General features: G+C 29.0%; 2 protein-coding genes and 2 pseudogenes across 2 annotated transcripts; 2 read left to right on the forward strand and 2 right to left on the reverse strand.

Moving 5' to 3' along the window:
- Positions 1 to 1,568: 1,568 nt before the first annotated feature.
- LOC126554666 (uncharacterized) lies at positions 1,569 to 6,846 on the forward strand (the record flags this gene model as incomplete). The annotated part of the gene is made up of 5 exons (XM_050209721.1): positions 1,569 to 1,817; positions 1,895 to 2,030; positions 2,263 to 2,499; positions 6,374 to 6,556; positions 6,716 to 6,846. Coding segments are annotated over 5 exons (936 nt in total), but the record flags the coding sequence as incomplete, so codon positions are not given.
- Positions 6,847 to 7,052: 206 nt separating this feature from the next.
- Positions 7,053 to 9,333, reverse strand: LOC126554667 (52 kDa repressor of the inhibitor of the protein kinase-like). Its single transcript, XM_050209722.1, has 5 exons — positions 9,258 to 9,333; positions 8,668 to 9,147; positions 7,889 to 8,422; positions 7,529 to 7,840; positions 7,053 to 7,447 (listed from the first exon to the last, which is right to left on the reverse strand). Exons 1-5 carry the CDS (start codon positions 9,331 to 9,333, stop codon positions 7,053 to 7,055), a joined length of 1,797 nt encoding a protein of 598 aa, XP_050065679.1.
- Positions 9,334 to 15,427: 6,094 nt separating this feature from the next.
- Positions 15,428 to 17,451, forward strand: LOC126554668 (uncharacterized; annotated as a pseudogene).
- Positions 17,452 to 17,988: 537 nt separating this feature from the next.
- Positions 17,989 to 18,693, reverse strand: LOC126554669 (uncharacterized; annotated as a pseudogene).
- Between the last annotated feature and the right edge of the window lie 2,553 nt (positions 18,694 to 21,246).

Genomic DNA, 21,246 nt, shown 5'->3' on the forward strand with positions numbered 1-21,246 from the left:
TTGTACCACTACCAAATTGTTTACCCATTCACTTGGCTCATCCATAGAAGTATAATTTCTTTTCTTACAAGTTCTTCTAATTTCAATTTCAACCTATCCCTGATCTTCTGATCTTAATTGGAACTCTCCTTGCCACACTTGTTTTAGGTATTACTCCTTTTTTTAATTCCAGTTTACATACATCTGGGAAACAACCTATTCCTTCAAACACATCAATGTTCCTTTTAATAAAATCATCTTCTCCAGACTCCTTATTCTTTGTTATAATAAAATCTACACTACTTAATAATTTAAATTCTGTAAGCATAGGTAGACCAATTATCGATTTACTATTATAAGCTTTACCAATTATAATGAATTCTGTCTCTACATTTTTATCGCCTAACGTTAAAACAGTCTTAATTTCACCTATGGGTTTCATTTTAAATCCACTATATACTTCTAGTGTAACTCTTGTAGTTCTAATTAGTTCTTTTAAATCAAGATTTATACAATCCACTTCTGATAGTGTATTTATCTCAGCTCCACTATACAATTTAAAATTGATATTTTTAGCATTAATCTTTAACGTTTTACACCATTCATTTTTAATAGATCATAACTTATGTACAGATTCCACTAAAAATATATTCTCTTGTTCTTTATCTTCAACCACTATCTCTTGTGCTTTTTTCATTTCATTCCTATTAAATTAATTTATGGTGCCTTTTAAATATAAAAAGGTACCTAATACATTTACGGTTTAAGATGATGCTACACCTGCATGCGCTGACTTTGTCTTACAAACAGGAAATATGGAATATTGGACATTCTGAATAATCCATTCAACTTAGTTATAATTAATACTGCAATGAATTGACTTATTATCAAATTTAGAAATTAGACTATTAGGGATTTTTGTGTTTTAATTTTAAAGCAAGTTATGAGTATTTTAAAATGCACAAACAATTTTCAATTTAAAAAAATTAAAATCTAAAAAAAATACCTATGAGGTCTACTAAATTTGATAATAAGTCAAATTTCTCTTATATTAAATATTAATCATAATTGAGTTAAATAAAGTATTCAGAACATATAACTTAAATGTCTATGTTATGCATTTGTAAGACAGAGACAACACATGCAGGAGTAGCTTCCTCTTAAGTAAAGAATAAGTAATACAAATAATAATAATAATGTAAAAAAGAAAAAAACATAATCTACAAAGTTGTTATATAGTTAATGTAATACATTAGACTAAAAAGGGGGATCCTTATTGGTAATATACATTATGCATCTGAACAGTTTGTTTTTCATATAATTGTATTTTGAATTAAGTTACAAAGTTATAATAAAACACAATATCATCTATTGTGATTTATGTGACATGCAGTATTTTTACAATACAATTTATATAAAAATTGTTTTAATACAGAATAATAGTTACAAATTTTTTTTTTCATAATTACTACTGGTATTGAATGTATTAATTGGGGAGGGGATTAAATAATTAATGAATAAATAATATTTTACTAAAGTTTAAATTATTCAAGTAGATTTATTTTATTTTGGTTGTATGGTAAAACTTAAACAGCATTATTTATTCTCACTTGCTATTTCAGGCATTAGTAAAAAATATCAGAAAAAGAGGACTAACGAGCTTTGTTAAATCAAATTTAAATGCACAAAGTTGTGTGCAGATGTTTTCTGCATTGGCATTATTAACTAATAATAAAATAGACGAAGGGTATACAGTAATTCGCCAGTATGCTAGGGACAATAATATATTCATGGATATGTCACCATTCTTTAATTATTTTTCAAGGTATGCCACCAATGTGTATAATATCATGTTAATAAATAAATAACATATTTTAAATTAAATTTATGTTGTTTTGTTTCAGGTATTAGGTAGTTAAATAATCAAAATGGAGGTAACTATTTGTTCTCGGTTCATGGAATAGCAAGACGTACCAATAATAATATTGAATCGTTCCATGGACGTTTAAAAGACAAATTTCAAGTGCATCCAAATCTTTGGATATTTTTGAGTGAGTATATAGACTAAATTCCAATTTTTTAATTATAAAAGCTTTTGTTAAATAATGTAATTTACTATATGAAATGTATAGAATTTAATTAGTGAAATCTGAGTTAAGTTCATACTAAACATATACCTATTACCTATTAATTATTTTATTAATTTTTTTAAAATTCATTAAATATGTTACCTAATACTTATTAAGTAATATGTAACTTCTGTTTTTTTTTCATTGTTTATAGCGCATTTAAATGAATTAAGTAAGAAATCGCACATTATAATTGGTCAATTAGAACAAGGGCATTCAGTAACTCGGCCAATAAAAGTAAAATACATAGCAAATTCACAACGGATTAGTATTGCTTCATTTCAATTAGACCTAGGTATTTTAAGAGTGAATGAGTTCCTTTTACAGTGTTGTCACACAACAGAAAGATATTTAAGAGAAGAGCTTAATTGGCAGATAAATGTGGTAGGAGGTATATTTGATCCCACAAATTTGTGCCTAGTGAAATACACTAATATTATTTATTACTATTGTTAATAATCTCCTTATATAATAAAGCGTGAAGCGGTTCGTCTTTCCGCCGCCGCGGCGCCACCCGTATTATAGACAATTACCAATCACAAAATTCCGTTCCGCCGCGCCGTTTTCGAAAACGTCGTCCGCCGCCGCCGCTCCGTTTTTTTTTCTACCTTTTTTCCGTTTCTCGACCTTTTCCCGCCTTAAATACGTATATTGTTATTGTAGCTCGACAGTGAACGTCTTTAAAACGTTCTCGACAGCGATAATAATATTATCTCAATGCTGTTGTCTCATGTATTGGTCTATAACGACGCGCGCTCTTGTGAGCTCGGAGCGGGTTTACGCGTAAAATATATCACTGTTCATCGTACCCGTGCGTGATATAATACGGAGACTCGATATTTGATCGTACGCGTGTTTTAAACACGGAGATTCTCATGTGCGCGTTTCGGTTTCCGCGACATAAACTACGTTATTGGTCTTGACGACGGGCGTTTGTGTTTGATTTTCGAACCGCGAGAGGTACGTCGGAATAGCGCGCGCGTCTGTTAAACAGTCGTCGTACGTACGATGACGACAGCGATTCTTCTTTTACGATCGTTAACGGAATCGCTATGGACGGAGACTGCGAATCGATGCGATTAATGCGGTGTTCTCTGCGGTTTGGAAACGGCTTAAGAGCTCGACGTTCGACTCGATTTCCCATCTCAAAGTGTAGTCGATAGGTGTAGGCGATAGGTCCTCGTGCTAGGGTAGGCAGGTTCGAATCCCGCTCCGGCGGTCACGTCGTCGATCCGACGGCGGCGCTTTGAAACGCACGGCCGCCCGGACGCTGTCGATTTTTTGCATTTTTTTCCGATTTTTTTTCGTTTTTTCGTTTGATTGTCGAGAGTTAAACACCGTTTAATAATATATTATTATACATACCTACGTATATTACTGGAATATTACATATTTTATAGTTTCCCATTTATTTACTACCTATACGCTATTTATGTATATTTATTATTTTTCGAACTCGGCAATATTGTATACATGGGTAATTATATATTTTAGGCGGATTGGTTATTCAATACCGATTTTCGACGTGTTTTTCGTGTTTGTATTATATACGTACAGGTTTATCTCGAGTTTTTGCACACCGATGAAATGCAATTGTTATTAAACATTAAAAAAAAAAGGAGATTTCGATTTTATTTTTAAGCGGCGTTTATATTATGTTTATATAATATATTATATTGTCATCTTCGCAGTCCGATATTAATTGGACGTCGACGGCGGCCGTGTTAGATTTAATCTTTGGGTATAGTAATACCTACTATCTTATCGTCGATAAGATTTCGATTTGACGAATTGTAAATCTATTTATTGTTGGTAAATTCGTTATACTCAATACAAAGTTAGTATTTATTAATTATTAGTGTAGGTACCCATCATTACTATACGCCTTCACTTCCACAGTCGGCGTATTATTGTTAAATACGTACAACTTTAAATATGCGAAAGTATTTATAAATTTTGCTTATTAGGTATATATTTTGTATTCGTAGAAAAATAATACCTCATTGAACCCCTTAAATACATATATTATGTATTAGAACACCGATATCATAGACACAAATACGTATAATAATAAGATGCAATTGCACAATATACCACATCTGTCATCTAAGCACCGTGATTTTTTGTACTACTGTATTTTTTTTTAGCTTATATTATGAGACGTTATGCTTAAAATGCTGGTTTAATGTAAACCAGTTATCTGAACATTATACATACTCATTCATATTTACACTTACAAAGCATTATTGCTCTTAAATTGGTTCTGAATAAACCAATACATTTATTACAATAAATTGTCTAATTTTTATTTAACAACTTATTATATTTCATTAATGCTGAGCTATAAATTATAATTATCAAACGATTATTTTCTGTTTGTTGTTAATATTCTTTATTTTATTTATCTTTCCTTCACATATATTAATAATACTGACTATATAACGAATACACGACGCTGGTCAATTATGTAAAATATTGGTACAATAAAGGATTTCAAAGATGGGTTAAATATTTACCTACCCAGTTTTTATATTTATCACGTGTGATATAGCAACCTAATAAACCTAATATAACCTAATATATACCTTATGTATTTTTAAAATTTCAAAACAATTTTTAAATTAAAATTGAAAAACGTATATGGAAAAAATGCCTTTAATGACGCACATAATGTATTATTACATTATTTTACAATTTATTATGTAAATGATGATGTATTTAAAAGTACATATTACAAAGATTTACTTTAGGTGATGACTGATTGCTAGACCCCCCCTCAAATACTTAATTTCTATTCTATCGTGTAATTCTTTTGCGTTTCAAAATTATTCTGAATTCAAATTTCAAATATTTCAAATACCTACAATAAAAAATAAAAAAATTAATTAAAATTGTAGAAAAGTCAACTCAAATAATACTTATTGTTGTATTCATTGTAACTAATGCCAATTTTAATTTTACTTCATAATACATATTATAATCGATCCTACTGCGGCGATTTGATATACACGGCCACCCGCGAATGCTCTAAATTTATTGCATTCTTTTCAAGTTATTTTTTGATTTTTTAATTTGAATTTTGAAAATTAAAGCTATTGCTATAAAATACATACGTCTACGATTTTTTTTAATATCATATTATTACGATTATTATTAGTATAATATAAAGTGTAGTACTACAACGCGTTAATGGAGTACATTTTGAATTTTTATGTTTTCAATTTTTATGACATCTGATATGTTTTATAGTTTCTTATATATCAAAAACAACATCTGAACTTTGACATTAGGAAGTATGACAATTATGGATCTAACTTTCGGACATCAATTTACATCATATTATGATGACTGATAGCTAGACATTCAACTACCATTTTCACTAAATAAATTTTATAATATGAAAAAAAGAACCAGGCATGCGACGGAACACGGTATCAGATTGTTCATATTATACTATATTGGCATTATAAACCTACTATTCACGCATTGTCCGCAATCCGACGCAGTCGGATTGCCTACGTGGTGGGTGGGTTTAATGGCGTTTAATTCGATTTTTCCCAATGATAACTGACAACTCGACTTGAATGCTCACAATATGTTATTCGACTTTATACTTATAATCCTACAATACAACATTAGATTTCGACGTCGGAGGCGCAGGCATCACGTGATGTGATGATTGATAGCTAGACACTCGACTATCATTTTCGCTAAATACATTTTTTTATATACAAAAAGAACAGGTCATGCAATGGGAAACGGTATTACACCAGTTTAGGACTGATAGCTAGACACTCAATTACCATTTTTCGTTTTTATTTATTTACTTACAGTACTTTTCTTACTTTTTTAGTGTATGATTTCTTTCTAGACACCCGATTACAATTTCCGACCGAATTCCTGATAACACGATTTTTATACGACCCCCTCGAAGGCGCCGAAGGCGGCTTCCACCAGCCCAGAAATCGAGGCACACCGACCCCCTCGAAGGTTAGGTTAGGACCCCATCGGCTCCTTTCAAACCACCGGAGGTTAGGTTAACTAAAATTGTGACTACTAGACTTTTTACGATATTTTCTTTACAGTCCCGTCTCCGACCTAGGGTACTCACTTAGAGCGAATATCACTTAGACCGAATTTCACTTAGCCCGAATTTCACTTAGACCGAATTTCACTTAGACCGAATTTCACTTAGACCGAATTTCACTTAGACCGAATTTCACAGCAGAGCGAGGCACATCTAGTATAATATAAAATATGTATAGATGTTACATCTGAAAATGACGATGGTGACGATGATGCTATAGCCAGGGATAATAATATGACAAATGAACATATTCTTAATAATATAGTGCAGAATTATATAACTGAACCTGAAGATGATGTACAACAAGATGATCCAGAGATTTTTGTAGTTGATTTTAATAATATTTCAAATTATAGCAATGGTAAAATACAAGTTTAAATAATCTTATTATTTAAAAATGGAATTTTATTATAAAGTAAAATAATTAATTTATCAATTTGTAATGATGTTTAATGTATATGTAATATTTCATATCATAATTTTAATGAAATATAATTTTTTATAGATTCAAATGATGTAGATATTTTAAGTTATGTATCTGATCAGCAACAACAAGAACCACTTGTTTTGGAAGGTATAATTTTAATATATTCATTTCAAAATATAAAACTTGTTAGTGATGCATTCAGGGGCGGATCTTGGATATTTTGATAGGGGGGGCACATATAAATTGTATAATGATTCTTTAATGATATAATTAATAATACATACTCTTATTTTTAAAAAAAAATTGGTAATAATAATAATAATAAGAATGTTGATTACAAAATATCACACACCATAATAATAATTTATACATATATGTAGCCATTAATAAGTAAATAAGTAAAAATATTTGTATAGGTTCTCATATTGCCTCATAGGTCGAATTGAAGTTTTCGTTTATGTTTTTTAGCAAACACATCTAATACTTCTTCCGGTTTTACTTGAATATCTTTATTTATATGCAACATTGCTAAGCCGTTAAGTCTTTCCTGGCCCATTGTCGATCGTAGGTAAGTTTTAATTCTTTTTAAAGAACTAAATGACCTTTCAGCACTTGCTGTTGTTATAGGTATGACACTAAGAATTGTTAAAAGACATTTAATGTTAGGAAACATAGATGCATATTTAAAAGCTTCCATTGAAGAATCAGCCTTTCCTGGTTTATTTTTCCAAAATTGTTTCCATAAATTTAACTCACCACGTAGTGCTTCAATACTATGAGGTAAATCTACTTCATATATCTGAGCCGCATTCAATATTTTATCGTCTGAATTTTCATATGTAAAATAATATTTAGGAATGATTAATTTTAAATTAGAAATAACTGAATCATTATTTTCATTAAAACGTGAATTTAGTTCTGACATGAGATAATCCAAATAAGGTAGAAAATAGTTAACGTGGTAGAATTCAGATAAATCAGTTGATTGGGGCTGAGCATTTGCACGATGACATTGTGTTTTTGTTACTCTTGGAATCCTTATATCAACGTCCATTTTTCCTGCAATTAATGTTGTTTCTTCAAAAATATTTTTAAATTCTGTTTTTGAATTTTCTCTTATGGTAGCTAATACATTTTTAACATTGTTGATCATTTCTATCGATTGTGTATAGTCAATATTAATACTCTGTAACTGAATTGATAGTGGAAGTGTTATGGCTAAAAATGTTGTTAATATTTTTAAGGAAATCAAAAATTCAAATTTACAAATAGCTGCAGATAGAGATTGTGCATTGCTTCCTGTATGGTTGCTAAGGCTTAATTCGTCTAATGTAACTATTATAGCTGGTAATATTTCCAAAAAATGTAAAATTCCATCATGTCTTTCAACCCAACGTGTTTCACACAACTTTTTAGCTTTTACTGCTTTTTGATGTGGAAAAAGTTCTGTAATTTTTTCATTCAAAAGTTGAGTTCTTAAAGCAGAATCCCTTAAGAAGTTATAAATATTAGTTATTATTCCGACTGTGTTGCGAATTGAAGGTACAGTGCTTGCTTTACTGAGCACTAAATTTAATCTGTGGTTAGCACAATGAGTATAGAATGCAAGAGGCTGTAAACTTGCAATTCGAGATTGTACTCCTTTAAACGCACCACTCATATTCGCAGCACCATCATATCCTTGTCCTCGAAGTAGAGCAAGATCTAAATTTTTTTCTTTTAATATTTGTAAAATGGTGTCAGCTAAATATTCACCAGTTACATGTTCAACCTTTGTAAATCCAAGAAAATGTTCCCGTACTGAGCATGTGTTTGAATCAAAATACCGAACACAAAATGAAAATTGTTCAGAAATACTTACGTCAGTCGTCTCATCAGCTAAAATACTATAAAACTTTGAAAGATGAACTTTTTTAATTATTTTATCACTTATAACATTTCCACAGCAATCAATTAAATCATTTTGCGTCGTCTTACTTATATAGGTAGTATTTTTGTTGCAGATCTGAAATGCTCTTTTAGAATTTGATCTCCAGCGTTAATACGAAATTCTAATAAAGCTTTAAAATTTCCTTTTTGGTTTTTGTTATAGTCATCAACAGAATATATAGAACCATCATCTCTATGACCACGTAAGGATATATTTTGTAGGCCACAAAATAGTATGGTTTCAATAATAGGGATTAATTTTTGCCTATTTTGTTCAACTTTACGTGTCATAACAGTGTCTAATGTTGTTTCTATATTTTGTATTTTGCCATTCATAACACTTATGAAATTATCAGATTTAAAAACACAATTCTTATGGTAGTCATTATTTTGATGGGCCTTAAAATTTTCTTTTGCTTTTTTGTAAAGAGATAATGGTATTGTAACTAATTTTCCTAGTTTTACACGACTACGACCTCCCTCATCGCTTCCAAATAAAACACATATTCTACAAAAAGCTCCTCCGAGTTTTTGGCTATAAGACAACCAGGGATACTCGTTTATCCAGTGAAGTTTAAAGGAACGATTTTTATCTCCTTGAGAAATTAGAGGAAAAATAAAATTTTCATGTGGAACCCACGGATCACGTAGTACATCATAAAGTTCGTCGTCTTTTATTTTATCAAATTTAAAACTACATAGTTACCAATATCTCTTGTATTTGAAATTTCAGTAGCAGGGGAATGAATTGAGTTGGATTGATCCACTTCATTTTGGAGCATAATTTCATTTTCAGACTTTTTGTTTACAATATTGTCATCTAATTTTGTTTTTTTAAAAAACGTTAATATATTTGTATTTTGACGTTTCTTCTCCATGATTTGGATTTATACGTATTGTAAGTTTTAATCCCAAATAAAAATAAATCTAAAAAATACAAATAAGGATAACGAATGTATGAAAGAAAATTACAATTTGAATAAACTATTTTTAAATTAATAACTTGGTAGTTTTCTATAGATATGATTAACAGCAGAACATATTATATATAACAAATACTTAACAATTTACAAATAATATAGGAATAGGTAGGTATAAGTGGCACCTTGTGGGTGCTGATGGTACGATTAACAGCCGACAACGACGAGCGTACACGCAGTTAATTTAAAAAAATAGAAATAAACTACCCAATATAGTAGTATATTTTACCGTATAGACGACGCTGCCTGTCGTCCACAACTTTAAAATAAGATCGCAGCTTAAACGTAATCACACGCACACTATCGCAACGCCTTCGCTTATAATGTACGTACTACGTATTCAGAGTTATTGCTGAATGCTCGTGTGAGCATTATCCATTATACTCTTGGTATATGATGGAAACAAATTTTATTTTAATTGTTAGCACACAATAAATCATATCCTAGCTATTTTACCATTTAAAAATTTGTATTTTTAATAAATGTAGAACCACGAGCCACCACTGGGTATAAGTGTCAATAAATATAACCGTAAAAATATGCGATTAATCAGCACTTGCGAAAAAAAACATATTTCAATAAGTTAATAAATGGTTTAATAGTGCCAATTTTGGTTGTATTGTTATGAAATTAAAAAATGTAATCTTACATTTAGCGTTGAAGCGTAGCTCTTCGTCTGTAGGAATTTCACAATTACACTATTATTTTATAAAAATAACTGTTATAACAATGCTGTGTGCTTGTGTGCAGTACGGTCAGTACGAAACTAAATTGTAAGTACCTATACCACGTCGTTGTCGCGGCGTCGCAGCGGTGTCGTGCGTTAAGATAATACAAGACGTGTACTCCGGGCCTAATAGATATAAATAGAGAACGATAAGATACTAAGCTGTAACTCCTTTTATCAGTTTAAATGTACCTAATTAATGATTTTACTAATAGTTACTATGTAGTATTATTCTTATTTATAACTATATTTTTTATTTATATGATACTCATACTAAAATAAAAATAAATGTCGATAGAAAATTGACAGGGGGGGCACGTGCCCCTGTGCCCCTCCCCTGGATCCGCCACTGGATGCATTACATTTTTATTATAGACAATGAAAATGTCTATATAATTCCAGAAGATTTGGATCTGATTGAAATTGAATACGGGGAAATAATAGCTGCAGAAAGGGAAGAAGAGAGACAACATTTACCATTTGTATATTATAATCGTAATGAACCATTGCAACCACTTCCACTAAACCAACAAACGTGTATAATTTGTACTGAAGAAAGTACACATGTTATAGTCCCTTGCGGACATAAAGTTCTATGTGGAAGTGAAGCATGTTTGGCAGGGATTCAAAATAACTGTCCAGTTTGTGGAGTTCCTCTCACTCTAGTTATGAGAGTAGGTATATGATTAAAGTTTAGTTGGTAGGATTATTTTTTAGTTATGACACAGAATAGGTGAAACCTAAAAATTCTGTGGTAATTCTATTTCACAAATTTCTTTTTAAAGCCATAATTTATTAATATTGTATTCATTTTTCTTTCATATATTATAACTATTTAAAATATATAATTAAACATATAATTGATTTAATTAAAAGTGACAAAAATTAATAAAATGTCTTTAACAATAGTTAAATTGTTAGTATTTGGTACCTAAAATACAATTATTAATTATTTAGGTTTTACTAGTAGATATTTATTTAATTTTATTAACCTACCTACGACCTACCTATGTAAAATTAATAAATGAACCTATTATAACATATTGTATATTTTTTAGGTACATAAAAAATGTTAATAACCGAGACATTATACAGTCGTAGTCAGATAACTTGGCACAGAAGAGAACCATCAATACTAAATAATTTAATTGTTTTGTAATTTGATTAAATAATATCCATTTTAAAATGTATAATAATGATTGTTGATTTATTGGTATATTGAGTTAATAACATTGAATATAATGAACCACTAATTATCAGTGTTGTGCCAATGTATAAAGTTATCTGGTGACTTACAAAATATTTAAATTAATAATATTCTGCTGTATGTAGTTACTTGTTTTTAACATAATACACTAATAAGACTAAAGGAATAATGCTATTACTGGATTCTGTAGTGGTATAGAACTAACATCTTGTAACTTGTAAGTTATACTAGAAAAGCCACCTATTACTAGTACACATGTTACTTGTCTTATACAAGTAATAAAAGTATTGATAAACACATAAAAATCATATCTGTGAAATCTCACTTCTTCGGACACTCTGTCGCTGAAATGTTGTCCATTATTCTGAGGCGTTCGCTCCTTGGTGAGTTCAGATTGTAGAAAGTTATTGGGAGATATTCGCTATTTTCAAGTGTTTCACTGTAGTACTAATTTCTAGTCTAAGTAGTCTAACTGTCTGAATGATTATTTTAATAGTTCAAAAATAAATAATTATTATTATAATTAATAATTGTACATAGTTGACACGGTCGTGTCGCACGAATACCGCGATCTCACCCGCTAGATACCCTTGCCTAGGTATCACCACTCGTTCGATAATCAATCGGGACACCCGAGAGATTAATCGAACCAGTTTCTGAGTCGGCGATGAGCCTCGAAGCTCCCGGCTTCGGCGGCGTTTTTGTCTGTCTTTAACCGCGCATTACGCTTCGTCTCCGTCCGCCGATCATCAGACCGCATCTGTCGCGACAGTCGAATATTATATCTGATATATATATTAAGATTATAAGTATATATTTTTACGAGGACTTTTCCTTGTCGTTATAACTTTTTCTTTGTGCAGTTGTGCCTCCGCACCTCCGGTGGTTATATTATTGTTATTATTATCCTTATAGGAAAACACAGTTTCTTTAATATTATTATTATTATATTAATTTCCCCTTTAATATCATATACATTTGCTGTTGTTTCTTTTATTTGTTTGTTTCCCTATTTTACTATTATTATTAAATCTGTGCTACGTGACATAGTAATTTGTAATTTAAATAATATACCTAATGATATCACCTTAGATCAAGGATATCACTGATAAATGATAACATACCGCAGTTGTTTCATTGGTTAATAACATGTTAGCATCGGTTAACCATAAAAATAATATATTATATTTTGAATTTTCCGATTAGTATCATTCCGCAATAAAATTTTCATATGTATACCAATCCTGTAAAGAAATTAATTAAAGAAATTTTGTCCTGAAAAGTACGGATCCTTACAAATATTAATCCCAAAAAATGGTGTCCAATACATTATCATACATTCGTTAAAGTTATTTCTTGATAAAATCTGTCCCGAATAGTACGGGTCCCGGTAATTATTATACTGTTTTGTATGCGGGCCCCCATAGACTTATATAAGTCTATTTCGATACCTCTCAACGCGTCACGTGTGGGAATTTTCGTATTGACGTTAACGAATCATTATTATTTATTTCATAGTATCAGTTAATATAATGTATATATATAATATTATATTATTATTGTGTACCATACTCGCATTGTAGTAAATATATACGTATACCTACTATACCTATAATAAATACCATCCTGTATCTAAATACCTACATTTTATTTAGAGTCATATAATATTTATTATACTATAATATTTAGTTGGGATGGAATCATTAAAATAAAAATCAAGAATTGCAGCAGTTTATATACGCCTAAACTCCATCTAATAATAATAACTATATAGTTTCGCATTTTCTTATGTGATTATTGCGGTACAAAATATGTCCTGATTCAATATAATAATAACGGCCAGTAACCAAAAAATATAATATATATATAGTGACGGCAAACATTTTATATTAGTTATTATAATATCTATATATATAAAAATTTCGTGTCACGATGTATATTCGCGATAAACTCCGAAACTACTGAACGGATTTTGATAAAATTTGGTAACCATTTATAATATGGTCCAACTTAAAATATAGAATAGTTTTTTTTTCAATATTTATTATTAATAATATGTGGCGAGCGCCGATAATATTCTGGAACTGATGATTCGTTGTCACAGTAAATTTCAAATTCACAGCAATAGACTAACATAACAAGTTATACTAAGTTTTATTGTTTTACCAACAGGCAACAATACAAAAACCACGAGATGGCACATTATTGTATTTTACCCACTGTAGTAAAAAAAAAATGACAGAACTTTGAAACTTAAGTGTTAGAAATTATAAACTTTTTATACACATCTCGCGGGGTCCGCAATCCACCACGTGTGGATTGCCTACATGATAATATACTGCTCTCATAATCATAAGAGAGTCTCACGGCAACGGTAAGCAGAATAACTCTAATATTATGACTTGAGTAACTCACTGACTGTCAAACGTAGAGCCTGAACAATGATAGATCGATGCTTACAATTTACACGGTACATTCGTAAAATCGTATCACAAATTTAGTGTGTAATAAGAAAGCATTTTTCAAAATTCGCATATTAAAGTGGTACTTTCACAAGATTTTTGAGAATCAAAACAGTCAATGAAAATGTCTAAGTTTTGAACACCGTTAAACCGAATAGTTAATAACAAACTAATCAAAATTCGAATCATATTATATAGAATTTGCATTTTTAACGGGCAACGAAGTGCACGGGGTCAGCTAGTAATATATATATATATTAATTAAGTACTTACCTATATAAAATATATTTGTTAAAATGATAACTAAACGATTTAAATATATTTCACAATGTATATATTTTTTGAGATGATAACTAAATGTTTTAAATATATTTCACAAAATATATATTTTTCAAGATGATAACTAAACGTTTCAAAAATATTTCAAATAATATATATTTTTAAAGATACTGTAGTAAGCCGACGGAGTCGTCTCACTATTTTTTCTATTTTAACTCATTTACATATACTACGAGGTTCTTCACATTTAAATATTTTATTATCATACTCGTAGCAATACGTAATTAAATTTGATGGCAATTTCCAAGAATCAAAGCGTATGGGAAAACACAGCCACAAACAACTTTTTCTTGTCCTTTTGACAAACAAGCCATGCACATAAATCATAGATGCGCACGCCTTGGTATAATAGCACAACAACAAGTCCGATCCAGGGTTAAGTGTCTTGGGCGCAAAACCACTTTTGTAGCTACAATGACAACATTCTATAACACACCTTTTTGTCCATTTCCTAGTCTCTATCATGTACAACCAGGGGGTACAGAGAACCATATAAATACAGGTCTCTGTCCGTCTTAATTTTTAGAATTAGTTTCACATCCACATAGAGCTAGTCTATGTCCAAATTTTAGATTAACTTTTTCTCGGGCAGCTACTTAACGTGCTGTCCTCAAATTCTTATACACTTGTTTTATTGTAACAAATTATAACTTTAATTTTAATAAACTCTTGTATTAACATTGTGTCTTTGTCTCACTTTTAAAACCCGTAATCTTTTCTCGACAACTTGATCCAACTGCAGATGTCAAGCACTCATTTATAAACGATAGTGAGAGATCACTACAATACTTAGGGCCGGTTGCATAAAGACCAGTCTGTAAATGTTTTAACGGACCTGTAACTTAATCACTCGTTAACTCGTTAACGGCTTGTAAAAAAAAAAATGAGTTGCATAAAAGATTATTATTATTTTGTATTTTATTGATAACCATAACTACCAAATAAATTATACCACATTTAATTTGATTACAATGATTGCTGATTATATTATCAAGTGTAAATTAATAATTTATAAATATTTTCGAAAAATATTCAAACATCGTGTATACTGTACCATTTTCTGTGCTAATATTTTTCGTTTTTACAATATCACTATATATTACTATATTATTATATAATAATATTATATTAAACGGCACGTCGTGTGTTTATTCGTTGATGATGGCTACGGGCGCTTCGGCTATCAAACGTTTGAGAAATAAAAACTTTACCGAAAAAGAAAAGGAAATGTTAATGGAATTAATAATTCCTCATAAGAACGTAATTGAAAATATTAAGGTATGTGTTTGACTGGTAACCTTATAGTTAATTATAAATTGCAATGAGATAATCATACTAAAAATGAATATGCATTTTAGACTGATTCTATTAACATAAAGAGGAAAACCCAGTCGTGGGAGTATATAACTTGTCAGTACAATAACAAGAACTCAGAAACTGGAAAAAGAACAGTAACTCAATTAAAAAATGTTTATGATATGGCAAAGAGACGAGCCAAAAAAGAACTGATTTCTGATAAAGTAAATTTTTATTTTATATAAATTATATTTAAAATAACCACTACTGTTTTAAACATAGGTTTCAATGTATAAATGTATGAAAGATATCACTGATGAAGACCAATTAGTAATTGTAGATTTAGTACAGTCATGCCGTTCAGAAATAGTAAGTAGTAAATAGTAAATAGTAATTATTAAATGCAAAAAAATATCACAGGAACTTTTATTTTCTATAAACAAATTATGTAAATAAAAACAGATAAGTTATAAGTATCTGCTAAACAATTTGGTAACTTACATAAAAACTCTAATCCAATTATAAATACCTGAATAAATGCAGAAATAAAATAAGCAACTTTTTAATGATACCTAATACCTATTATGAATGAAAATAATAATCAAAATTTGGTAATCTTTAGGAGATAATAAAATAACTGAACAAAAAACATAAAATATATTAACTAAAAACATAGAATTTTAACAATTTAATTACTAGGTTGATCTAAAAATTTCAATATCATGCAACATATATCTATTATGTTTTGGGAATTAATTGTATATTCCTTATGTAGGTATGTTCAGCATTGCTAAATTGCTTGATCCATCATTAATCTGAAATAAGTTTTAAAATTACGCAAAGCAGTTGATTATAATGTTTCATGTTTACTTAGTTAAATAGTCGTCCGTATCAACTAGATGAAGTATGGTCAAATATTACAGAAACATACAATCTTCATCAAACATCTGGTGTTAAAACAGTTGATGATATCAAACAAATTTATGAAAATTTGAACAAAACGACAAAAAAATAAAATAAAAATTATGTATTCCTTAATTTGGTTTGTAATATTAAAATAAAATAATAATTATGGTATTTAATAAATGCAGGTTGAAAGATATAAAACTGGGGGTGGAATGTACTCAAAAACTATGTCAGGTGTCAGTGAACAGGTTTTGGGAATTATAGGTGACCGAATAGAACCTCTTGTGAATCCACACGACAATGATTTTAGCTATACAGGTTGAATATTGGCTATTATTATAATTTACATAGACTAAATTGAAAATATAACTTTTGTTAAACAACTAATTTTAGAACTGATAGAAAACCATAATACAGACAATTTCAAAAATATCCAGGATGACAATTATAGTATGGATAATGTAGAAGTTGTTACTTTCGACAATGAAGAAATGGATGAGTTTAATGTTTCTTTAGAAGACTTAACATATGCTGGTACTCAACAAATCAACTGGGGTAAGCAATTACATAATAGTTATAGGTAACATAAACACAGATATTAGTTATGTGTATGTTCATTTATAAATTATCCTTTAGGTAAGATTTCATCAAACGAAAAATGCGAAACAGTTACATCAAATGCAAGTGTTATGCCAAAATCAAAACCATCCAACACAACTATTCCAGATCAAACATCTGCAAAAAAAAATAGTAAAAATGTAACTGCTTCTAAAGGACAATATCATTCAACACAAAAAACTGTTTGTGAAGGGTTACAAGAGTTAACAAAAAAAAGAACGAATAAAGTGGAAGCTAAAAATGAGTTTTTGTCAGAGTTGCAAGATATAAAAATTAAAAAAGCAAAATTAGAACTTCAAGCGGCTGAAATAACAATTAAAATACTAGATACTGAACTTGCAACTAAACAAATGGAAATGGATTAAAAAAAAAAACAATTACAACTACAAGAAGACATTTTGCATTTAGAAAAAGAAAAATTTGCAAATAACTAATTATTTTGTAGTAGGTACATATTTAGAACAAGCATTATACAGCTATATTAAGAAATGTAATAATATGTCTTTCAAGGGTTGACAACTTTAAACAGGGAGTTTATTATGTGTATTATTAATTATTATTATTATTTTATATATTTTATAAAATGACCATCTCTAGTGGGAAAATAAAGACTGGTATGTCCAATTACTTATTTGGATTCATTTATTATTTAATTTTTGTTTCAAAGTTTAGAAATAATTTTTATGTTTTATATTTTTTGTGTTATTTGTCTTTAGAAATACAAAGATGTTTATTGTTATTACAAGGAAATATTGTAATTCAGTTATTATTTAATATAAAAAAAAAAAATACATATAAATATTGTACATTTATAGGTTGTAGACAATACATGTGACGTCCTCTTAATATTATTTCTATTCATGAAAATACAGTGTCAATTAATGTTTAATACAATTAATATTTTAATCACTTTTATCTTCTCTACTAAGGCTGTGTTTCATTTTCTTAAAAATCCTATCTTTCTTCCCACCCTCACGATCCTTAGCACCCGAAAACCAACGGCTTAGTTGGCTTGAAATATCCTTTAGTTTTAAATTAGGGTCTTTGGTAGTAATGGTTTCTGAAATTAAAAATAAATCAATTGAAAAAATGAAATACAAAATATGAACAATATTGTATACCTAATAAATATTTGTATGATTGTGTCCCAGAAAAGTTCAATTTCTTGCTTCCATTTGTTTCTCTTCCAAAAGCACTATATAATAATTGTACTTCCTTCGAAATTATTCTTGGAATAACTGCTTTTAAACTTTCAGATAATTTATCTCCACTTTTAATGGAGATCAACATAAAACATTTCTAAAAAATAAAAAATAGATTTACAAATCAAATAAAACTGTGCAGTTTTAATAATAATTTTACCAGCTTTTTAACTAACTCCAATTAGTTTTTTTAATTCATTATCGAATTGTTGGAAATCTTCTAAGTTTAATTTGGGCATGTCATCTAAGTTTTCTTCCAGCATGATTTTGTTAATATCTCCTATATTATTGTGGGATGCAAATAAGTGCCTTGTTTGTTTGGCCTCTTCTGTGATTTTATATTCTAAGCTTCTTTTGACTGATTCTAAATTTGCTCTTGAAACATAAGTTTCTGAAGGTGGCATACCTAATTTTAAAAAAAACATTAGGTGAAATTGGTAAGTGGCATAACAAATAATTTTTTTTGTAGATAATCACTAAAAAGTATACTTATAAAGTAATATTATAATGTGCTTGGTATTGTAAAAAATTGAAGAGATATTAAAGTGAAAAAATAATGACCATACGCATGCAATGATACTTAATCTTATTATTTAAAATATAATTAAAAGTAGTATGCTAACATATTTTTAAAAAATATGAGGTACTTTGACCTAATTCAAGCACTGTATGTAATATCATTCTAATTTTTATTTAAACTATTTAAGCATGATAGAATTTTAAAATACATGTAGCAGTTATCGTATACTTTTTAGGAAAGTCTTAGAATATCCATAGTTGAAACTAAGAATATTTAATATCTTTTTAATAAGAATGCCTTAAGAACTTGACTGAAAATATACCTGTTATTAGTCTCAAATAATAATAATAAGACTGATCAAAAGATTAATTGGGATAGTTAACAGGAAAATCATAATATTTCTTAATTCTCTTTTATTGCATAAGTTTATATAGTGATTGTCTAATTTAACATTTTTAAATAAATGCATAATAACTATTTTTTAGTATAAGTACCCTGTAATAAATAAATTCCCTGTTGTTTTGATTTATAGATCCTCTAACATTAGGTACATTTATTTAGACAAATTCTAACAATGTTATTTTGGTTAATTATTAGTGCATTTAGTTATCACGAAGACCAACCCATACTAATATACTATATTGAAAATTAGATTGATAAAGTGCATAGTAAATTATTTTTCTCATTGTATATTTTTGTACAATATAATAATATAACAATATAACTTAGAGTAACTTGTAAGTTATGAAGCGAAGCTTCCCTAATAAGTTGTTAAATATCAATTTCAGCTTAAATTAATATCAAATATCTATTACTCCTAAGTATCAAATTCTTTTCACTTTATTAATAATTGTACAGGTTTGTGAACTACAGATTTTGATAATGTCAAAGAATGAAATGAAATAGTATTATAATAATGAACTACATATTGTTAATTTAAATTTATCCACATCTAAAACTATAGATTTCTATCATTTTAACTATTTAAGATTTGACTAAAACCTCTGTAGTCCATCACAGGACTTATGAAAAAAAGTAGACATCATAGATTTCATTAATAGGTATATATAATAAAAAATAATTGAACCCATAATACTACCTTGTGGTTAGGAATAAATTACAAATATTAGAATATCTAACTATAGAACTTATAGGTAATTGTATAATATTATAAATTATAATACATTTATGGGTTTATAATATAAGTACCTACCCACCTATAATTTAATTTGTTGCAATACCTACCTAAGCAATATTAAATAATTAATAAATTATGTACGGTTAGCTAATACCAATTTTATCATATATTATATATATATCCTATATTTTGCTCAAACTATTGAATACCTATTTAAATTGTCTCCCCGGTTAGTCTCTAATTAACTACCTACTTATCCAAATGTATTTAGTATTTACCACGAGATTATCTTTTAAGCATTACTACTAATACTACTACTACGTATAATATTTTTAGTAAAAACAATAAGTACTTACCGAAAACGTCTAAGAGATGCAATTATAAACAAAAAATAATAATTAAATTCGATTGAAGTAGGTATGTAAGTAGTTAATACTTAAAATAGTCACACTTTCACAGTTTTAACTTTCAACTTTCAAGTAACATGGTCACATTGGTTTGGCACTGTCGTCTGTCAGTTGTCACTCACACATAAGACTGTTTATAGAAACCATGTGATAATGTGCGATATAATGGAGCGGCGGCGGTCGTTCACAATGACTAATGACTCGTTGTTCGCGGGTATAGCCGTTATACGGTTTTCCCAACTGATAAATCGTAATAAAATAACAAAATGATTGTAGTAAACCCAATGCACCTGCATGGTGTTATACTATATTAGATTACATTATATTTAATTGGGATAGTTTATTAATACACCTGCATTATAAGCAATAGGCCAGAGATCAGAAAAACATAGTTTTTCTGTCGATTAAGTAATAATTATATAATTATAGGATATTACTATAATTATATCATTTATATAATAGTTATATAATTATTTATTGATGATTATGTAAATCATCATATCACTCTAAAATAGACTACTAGTCCCCTGCATGTCATTGAGAACTCATATAAATACGAGTAGAGTATTTAGAAGTAATCAGAAAGGTAGTACTATTCAAGAAGGTAGTTCACTCCAATGTAAGACTATTGCTCGTCGTGGACTTTGTCACAGCCACATCGCCGCGAGTTTACGGTCATTCCCAGTACTTGTAACTTTTACATAGCAGCAAGCTATTTTACTTATGTTTTATATTATTGTTTAATGTTTTATTTGTTAACTTAATAAACTTTTACTTTATTTCAATTAAAACAACAAGTGTTTTAATTTTCAATACCTACCTTTCTCACAACAACTCAAGCTCAACCACAGAACGTGCTACGTCGTTTAAATAATTAATTTGTACGAAGTCGC

The sequence above is a fragment of the Aphis gossypii genome, unplaced genomic scaffold (genome assembly GCF_020184175.1).
Source record: "Aphis gossypii isolate Hap1 unplaced genomic scaffold, ASM2018417v2 Contig00574, whole genome shotgun sequence".
Classification (NCBI taxonomy): Eukaryota; Metazoa; Arthropoda; class Insecta; order Hemiptera; family Aphididae; genus Aphis; species Aphis gossypii.